The following is an 8,788-nucleotide window of genomic DNA, read 5'->3' as shown; positions in this document are numbered from 1 at the left end:
AAAATTAAATATATCCCACGAAAAAAAAGGAAAATGCGACGAAATAGATCATCACAAAGCTCTCTATTTTTCTTCCCTTTGACCATTTTAGTTGTATTGCTTTTATTCCTTATCTCTCTTTCAAATTTAGGAGACAATATCAATTTCGCTTGTGTTTGATGGAGGAGAAATAGATGGGTTTCACTCGGATCTTACACTTTTTATATTATTTTAATTTAAATATTTATTTTCTATTTTCATCATTTCAACCAAACATACTATTAAATATAAACTAGAATAAGAACAGTGTCTTCTTTATCTAATCACTGTTTATTGCAAATTCTATCCAAATACAATGCATGGTTTTAGTGACAGAGGGATGGGATGGACAAAAGGTTTTAATGTTTTATGGTCCAGTTGTGTGCCCAAGTTGCATTTCTACTTTTGCTCAACGGTGCCAAATGGCAACTTACCCCCCAAAAAGAAACAAAAGGGGTATGGAGTATGGACATACATTAAGTCACCCATATATATACATATGTTGGGCTGTGAGGGGTGTAATCTTCGAAAACGCAATAAGCAAATTAATGCATAGAATTATAAGTCTCCCTAAAAACTTTCCAGCAATGTTTATTTTTTCTTTTTTTCTTTTTTTTTTTACATTTGAACTTGTATTATTTTTCTCATAGTTTATTGTGGGAGTTTATTTTTTTTTTATAAACAGTTTAGTTTATATGTACTGAAAATGTTAAAAGTTTATAATATCAACAAATTATAAATTATAATAAATTTAACGTTCAAAAATATATTAAAAATAATAAATTTACTAATTACATTAATTTATGATTGAATAATAATACAAAAATACTTTACACCGTCATGAACATTATAATACTTTTCATTTTTCATTTTTAAGTGAACAAGCTTTTAATAATTTTTTTTAGTAGGATCACCTAAGCCACTTTAGTAAGATGTATTTAATTGTTTAGGATATTTTTTTATATAAACAAGTTCTAGTTAATTTGTTTGTCAAAAAAAAAGTTCTAGTTAATTTATTTTAATAAATTTCAGAAAATGAAATTATAATAAATTCTTTTCATTTTACAAATTAAATAATGACTAACGTTTGTTTTAATAAAATTTTCATAAATACTTATTAGAGAAAAACATATATATAAAATATGGAACAAATTTCCCTATATGTTAAAATTAACTTATAGACTCGGGCTGGAAGTGGCAATGGCAATGGGGAGGAGTTGGTTCAACAATTGGGTCATGTTTTTGGACAATGGTGCTTTTCTGGTTGGAGATGAGCATGATGTTTGGCTTTGGGGATCTTGTGGTGCATTCTCGGTTCTAAAACCTTGATGGGGAAGGTATGGACTTAAACTTTTCTGTTTTTTCTAAATCTTTTTGGAATTGTGTTGTCCCTTCAAGGGTACCAACTCCAGATGCCTTATTGCGTAGGGGAGTTGCTATTGAAGATGTTCATTATGCGTTTTGTGGATTTGTTATTGAAGATCCAGTTCTTAATTTTGCATGTTGTAACTTGTTGAAGGCCATTTTCAATGAAGTAGTACCTGATGTTCACATTGCTCGAGTAGCATTGCTTTTCTGAATTGGTGTTTAAGTCCTAGTGACTGCCTTCAAAGTCTAGTGTGCTTTTCACATCTTTCTAATGCTGTTAGATTATGTTGATGTAAACTTTCGTGTATCTTTTTCTCTTAGAGGGTCACATTTCGTGTCCTCTGTAATTCTTGATTTATCTTTCAAATTTTTTTTTTTAGAAAAATTAATATGAAAAAATTAGTACAAATTAGTTCATGTATCAAATAATTTTAATTGATGAGAAAAAATTAAACTTAAATATATTTTAGATTTTCAATAAGTAATTGATTTTTGTTTAATTTTACTAATAAAAAAATTTGTTGCATCGAATTCTTGATACATCAAAACTTTTATTTTAAATTTTTAATGTTAGTTAAGTAATGACTACATATTACAAATAAATTTTTCAAATGTATATAAATCATTAAAATAGTATCACCTTATCACTTAATTGATAACAAAAATTCAACAAAATTTTTTATATATCAAATATTTAAAGCAATGAAATTTTTTATTAAAGACTAAAAAAAATTGATCATTCGTCAAAAACCTCAAACATATGAGTCAAAAAATTATAAAAAATATTTATCCAAGCAAAACCTAAGAGCATAACTATGTTTCAAAACACCCGGCATACATGAAAACAATATAAAAGTTAAGATGAAAACAGAAGTAATTTTTTCAAGTTAAACAATTCCAAATATAAAACCAGACAATAGTACAAACCCGTGAAACCAAAGATTTTGAAGAACTTTGGAGTGAAAGAGACAGTAGCTAGCCAGCTACAACTCTTGTTGAGTTGTTGTGGTCCACACATTCTACAAACGCCAATCCATTCCCAAACAATTTTTTGAGGAAGAAGAAGAACAACAACAACAAAAAACAGTTCAAACGTGAAAACAAGGAATCATCAGAAATCTCTATTCTTTGTTGTTGTTCTCTGGTGCCCCTCTTGGACTGCTCCCAGCACTGCTGTTGGAAAGTGATCCAAATGCTGTTTTTTGAAGCACCCCAGTTGGTGATGACCCTATTGGAGGAGGACTATTGTCCCACCCATCATCATCGTCATCATCTTTCATGAGGTTGAGAGCTGAAGTGTTGTTGTTGTTCTTGCCACATTGATCACTTGCATTGCTGTTATTATTATTGTTACTAAGGTTCAAAACCTCTCCAAGAGGACCACCCATTGAACTCTCCCAAGTGATTGGAATCCAATTGGCTTGCCTAGTGTTTGCTTCATTGGAGGCACTTCCCACTCCTAATCCCATTTGAATGGGGTCGAACTCCCTCGAAAGCCTTAGTGGCGACAACGTGAGTTTTTCATTCGAGGGCGAGGAAGTTGCAAATGACATGAAGTGATCTGAGGAAGATATTGGTATGGAGATTGATAACTGAGTCCTGTCTGACTGCATGTTGTCGAGTTCAGGCCAAATAGATGACGACGAACGATGGTTATGATTATGATGAGACTGTGGTTTGGGAGAGTCATCAATGAAGTGCCTGAGGGAATGTTGTTGTTGGGACTCAGAAGAATCATCCTTTTGTGAAGAAGAAGAAGAATCAAAGCTTCTTTTCTGTGAAGGGTTAAGCAAGGAATCAGAAGTGACGAGTCCAAACTCATTCTTGTTCCTTGAGGATTCATCATATGGTTCTTGGTGTTTATGAACCATGAAAGAGTTGTTGTTGTCCTTTGGTTTCAGCTCAAGAGTAGGAGGTAGCATGGGAAGGGCAAGGCCATCCTTCATCCTCTCACTCGTGTTGTTGTTCTCTTTATTATTACTCATAAACATCCTGCATGAAAAAAAAAAACTGCATTCATCACATTCATAAAGAATCAAGAACAATCTTTAAAAACAAAGTAACAACAGTCTTTTTTTTTCTTCTTAAATCTCAACCACTATTAACACTGACCAGCCACTTTCTGCCCAAAAGGATGAAATACTAGATTCTTTGATTCTGTTCTGTGCAAACTCCTAATGTCTTAAACCAAGTAAAAAGATACAAAAATAAATCTGCATACATTATACATTACATAAACCAACCACAAACGAGGAAACTCCTCCTTTAGTACCCAAGTCCAAACTTTAAAAAAACCTTCACCTTAGAAAATACTAATCCCCCAAGTTGAAAAATATAGTAAAAAAATTACTAAAAATAAAACTAGGGACTAAATTAACAATTTTAGAAAATACTACAAGCAAACTTTTAATGTTGCCATAATATATTTTGTAGGACTACACTCCAATGTGATGAATGGAATAAACGATAGTGCATGAAGATTAAATGCAATAAGTTGACTTTTATAATAAGTACCTTAAAAATCATACACAACATAATTCCTGATTAATTGATAGAGTAAACAATAGTGCATGAAAATTAAACTCCAAAATGTTTGTCATTTGGTTTAGTCTTTAAGACTGACCTATTGATGGTATTGGCTGGAGAGGAATGAGGAGGAAGAGGGTGGTGCACATTGATGTGTGCAAAGGTGTTGTTGTTGTGGTTGCCGGGCACCACGGTTGAGTTTGAGGAAGCATTAGGTGTGTTAGTGGTGGTGAGGGCATGGCCTGATTGGCCTTCCACAGGCTTTCTTGAACGATGGCGTCCTCGGTTCATGTGCCGTTCGCAATACTTCTGATCTACTACAGCATCTCTTGAGCATCGCCATTTTTTCCCATCTGTTCTCCTACACCTCCCTGGCTCAGGGTCTGTGCTGTTGGAGAATCCCAAATGGAAGCCTCCCCATCCCACTGCCAGTTGCCAACCCACACACAACACAACACAACACAACAAAACAAACATGTCATCAAAACATACAAAGTTACAAACCAACCCCATCTTTGATTTATTTTAGTATAAAACTTAAATGTACTTGGTGTTGTTTAGAGTTTCACGATCCTAATTTGCATGATAAAAGTTTTTATTGAAGGTAAAATTTTAATTTTACATTGATCTTTCTCATCTCAACATGCTCTTTCATACACATGATCTACGGATTCTATCTCTGGCCAGACGTTGGAGAATCCCCCGATCATAGCATACCATGTTGTCTAATGGCCTTTAATGCAAACCTTTTTTTAAGTAAATTACTCAGGCAAAACTCTGATTTTGATTGAAATACAAACAAAAAGTATTCAAAGAAAATAATGCAAGTTTTGTCATTCTTTCTTCCCATGTCTTTATAACCACTCATACATTAAATTAAATTAAACTAGTCCTTTAGAATATACTAAAACAGTACTATTTAAAATTTTAAACTGAGACTAATTTTAGAGTACAGTAGCTGTTAAAAGGTCAAAGTTTTTTTTAAAAAAAAAGAGTGTATATACAGCACTAACAACTAGTCCCTTTTAACTACAGGGTTATTTTATTTTGTTTTTTTGGGTAAAAGAAGAGTTAATTACATACACGAGTTGGATCTGAGGAGTCCAGATGAGAAGTTGCAGAAGCCAACGGAATCAAGTGCTTTTCTGATGGGAATGAGAAGATGAGTTGGCACAGGAACATTTGCTGTGATGTACTTGTAGATCAAGGCTTGGTGTTCAAGCTCCATCCACTGTGATGGAGTGAATGGCCCTCTCACACTAGCCAAAGCCCCATGCATGCTTATGCTTCCCGAATTGTAACCTTTGCATACACACATGTACCACAAGACAAGGTCAAAAAAACATGCAACTCAAGCACAAAGGCCTAAACCAGCTCATAACAAAATTGACAATTTTAAAAAAACAACCAAATACATGAAAATTTAAAATAGAAAAGAAAGTCACTCCTTAGTCTAAAAGAAACAGAACAGCAAAAAGAGGGGAGCAGAAGGTTCAATCAATGGTTTGGAACGTTTAATGATTTTTTTCCTAGTCAACTTTGATATGAAAAGTGAAACAAAGATTTCAGAGAAAGAGACTATACTACAACCAATCAAATTTTTGGAACTTTTTTTCTTATCCCTTGCTCCTATAAGTTATAGCTCTTCATATATTTTCCTCCTTTGGTACACTCTAGTTTACTGTGCAATTTTTTTTACCAAAATTCATCTTCCTAAAACGGAAAGTAGAAGAAGATTTAATTTTTCATCTTAGGAAGAACAATTTTTTTGTTTAACTTTCTGGTGACATGACTCAAACAGAGACCACTCATGTATTTTTTTTCCGTGAAAAGACCTTCCACCGGTACTGTAGAGTGTAGAATCAGACAGTAACAACCCACATAATATTTTGGCTCCCCACAACGGATACCATTTTCAAATCCAAATCCAAAAACACCCATTTAAAAAAAAAGTACTTAATTAATTAGTAATTAATAAATATTCCCCAAAGATAAAAAAAAAATTATGTATATACCTGTATTTCTGCTGTAACTAGACAATTGATGATAAGAAAAAGGCAATGTGGCATTTGAGAAAGCCTTATCTACCAATAAAGTCTCTGACTTTGGAGAAGAGAAGTTCAACATTTGTGATTGGTGATGACCATCAGAGAAAAGAGTTGCATTATTAGATCTCAACAAAGAGTTGTTTCTTTGCTGAAAGAACATTGCTTTGGAGGCTGAAGACATGTCATGATCAGTTTTAGCAACTTTGGAAATTCTCCACTCATCATCTTCAGTAGCTATGGCAGATCTCTCTTGCTTGAGCAAACCAGATCCGTACCACTTGTGCTTTGTCTCAGGATCTGAAGCAAGAGAAGAACCAAACACACAACCACTTTCTGAACCCACCACCCCCTCCAAACCCACCACCCCAAGATCCATAAAAAAAGAGAGAGACAACAACAACCCAAAAAAAAAAAACACAGTAAAAACTAGACAATGATGATACTAGGCATCAAGAAGTAAGAGAAGTGGTAGAAGTGATGGGGCATCTCTTCCAGAGAGGTGGACAACAAGAAGAAGAAGGAGAAGAAGAAGAGTACACAAGTTGGAAAAGGAAGGCACATCTCATGTGGGTGAAGAAAGGAGAGAGAAGAAAGGGGTGAAGTAGAAATAGAAGATATGCTTGATACCTTAAAGCTAAGCTGAAACTGGAAACCGGACTGGTTTTGTTTTTTTGGGGAGTTGATGTCTCGGCAAAGATAAAATAATTGGAGAGATAGAGAGAAACTGGCGGGGGAGCAAGAAACTGACCCGACATTGTGAATAAATTACAATTTTTTTAAGAGACCACATGTATCTTCTTTTTTTTTTTTTTTTAATGAAAAACAGGCTTGTGTATAATAGAATAACACATTGATTTAGGATAAAGTTGTTGGGTTTTGGTGTGTTTAGCTGAGAGATTAATCTATTTAATAAAAGAATTTGTAATTAATTTTTTTCATATAAAATTTTCTTTAATCATTAATGGAAGTCATGATTGGAGGAAACATGTAGATTAGGAGCCATGAAAAAAAAACTTAAATATAATTTTTATATTTATAATATAATTTATTTTAATTTTACTATCTAAATTTTATTTTATTTTACTACCTGATATTTTAATATGTTTCATTTTAGTTTATAAGGTAAGATGTTAATATGTGTTATTTCATTGATTAAACAATAATGTGATAGACTAACAAAATATTATATCATTATTTAATAGACTTATATTGACTATAAATACTAAAATTAAATATAAAAAAATAAGTAGTAAAATAAAAAAAGAAGTAAAATTTAGATAATAAAATTATCATAAATTATGTTACAAGCATGAAAAATAAATTTAAGAGAAAAAAAGTCTTATACAAATTAGATACAATCATTTTGAATAAAGTTTATTCTTGAAATATTCGACATAATTTCGTGCTCATGACTCAAATTTAAGGGTAGATCATCTAGCTAGAAGTGTTCTGATTTAAATAATAATCTTCACTTTGATATATGGCGTGTTAAATTCTTAAGACAAAAAAAATGTCACTCATTATAACTTTACTTAACTAATGGAGAATTGTTTTCTATAAAGATACTTGATGTGTCTATAAAAATAAAATTGAAATTACCGATTAAACTAAAACAATATTGTATCAGTCCTTCTCTAAACATCTATGCATTTTGTAATAATCTGGGACATACTAATAAAATAATGTTTATTTCACTAGTACCGTATACCAAATTTGATGACAAGAATTGAATATATTGTGGCATTTATTATTATTATGGAATTATATTTATTGTTATTATTATAGTATGGTATACTGGTTTTGTTTTGAGTCACGGTCTACTCTACACTAGTCTGTCCTGGGAGAGGGCATTTATGGAAAGCTACACAGGAAAGTGGAAACCAAGGGATGTAGCTGGACTGATAAGGATGTGAATGTCTTTTTATGCAAGACCACCTCATCAACACCTTCCACAACCTTTGTTCCTTTTTCAATTCACTAAAATCCCAAATTCTTTCATAAACTTTGCAGGAGACATATTTAAAAGCTTCGACCTAATTTTTAATAGTCACGCACGTTAGTTGTCTTATTTATAAGGAAAAAAAAAAAGAGAGAGAGAACTTCAAGTGAACGTGTTGACGTCTAAAAATGTTTTGCGTGCTTAAAAATTAATATGGCTCTTATATAGATGGATGATAGTAATTAAAAGTATTAGATAGGAATAGTAATAAAAGAAGAGAGAGGGAGAGTAATTGCTTTTATTCATAATAATGATAATGATGATAAGTAACAATTATAGTTTTTTGTTGTTGTTATAAACAATTATAGTTTTACCAATAGTGGGTATAAGTATTAGAGATTTGTGTTTGAGATTTATGTTTTTTAATTTAGTGGCTTATAATTTAAATTTTCTTTAATTTTTAAGTATGAAATAAATTATATAGAAAGAAAAATATTCATTGTGTATTTATAGTTTCCGACAAAAAATTATTATTATTTTCGGTAGAATTAATTTTATATCAAAATCATGATAAAAAAAATATTGATTATAGGTTTAGTTTCCCTTGCAAAATCCGCTAGCGGTTTAAAAGAGACTTGAATTCTTTCTCTCACTCTTGTTTATGTTAGAAGGCCAAAGCAATGGTGGGTTGCATGAACAAAGATCCATTGCCACGTGACACTTCAAAAATTCTACCTCATCTCTGTCTTATTCTCATTTCAATGCTCACTTCTCATTCTCCACCTTTAGCCCATATCCATATACAATAAAGATCTCTCGGTCTTTCTAAAATGAAAAACACTACTAGTACAATGAATAATAATAAATAGAGGCTCCCCATACCTTTTAT

The 8,788-nt window shown here is 32.0% G+C and overlaps 1 protein-coding gene across 1 annotated transcript; it reads right to left on the bottom strand.

Annotated features, from left to right (window-relative positions):
• Positions 1-2,242: 2,242 nt before the first annotated feature.
• LOC114393605 (growth-regulating factor 1-like) lies at positions 2,243-6,699 on the bottom strand. Its single transcript, XM_028354961.1, has 4 exons — positions 5,928-6,699; positions 4,996-5,214; positions 4,010-4,337; positions 2,243-3,378 (listed from the first exon to the last, which is right to left on the bottom strand). Exons 1-4 carry the CDS (start codon positions 6,334-6,336, stop codon positions 2,508-2,510), a joined length of 1,827 nt encoding a protein of 608 aa, XP_028210762.1. The 5' UTR covers positions 6,337-6,699; the 3' UTR covers positions 2,243-2,507.
• Positions 6,700-8,788: the final 2,089 nt, after the last annotated feature.

This window comes from Glycine soja, chromosome 17 (genome assembly GCF_004193775.1).
Source record: "Glycine soja cultivar W05 chromosome 17, ASM419377v2, whole genome shotgun sequence".
NCBI classification, from domain to species: Eukaryota; Viridiplantae; Streptophyta; class Magnoliopsida; order Fabales; family Fabaceae; genus Glycine; species Glycine soja.
This window is presented reverse-complemented; position numbering and strand designations above follow the sequence as displayed.

Bases quoted from the DNA above. Each gene is read 5' to 3' on its own strand.
- LOC114393605 (XM_028354961.1), bottom strand. From the start codon at position 6,336: ATGGATCTTGGGGTGGTGGGTTTGGAGGGGGTGGTGGGTTCAGAAAGT. The intron at 5,215-5,927 runs GTATATACATAA...GTGTATGCAAAG, and splicing joins TAGTTACAGCAGAAATACAG to GTTACAATTCGGGAAGCATA. The intron at 3,379-4,009 runs GTCAGTCTTAAA...TTTTTCATGCAG, and splicing joins CCAGCCAATACCATCAATAG to GATGTTTATGAGTAATAATA.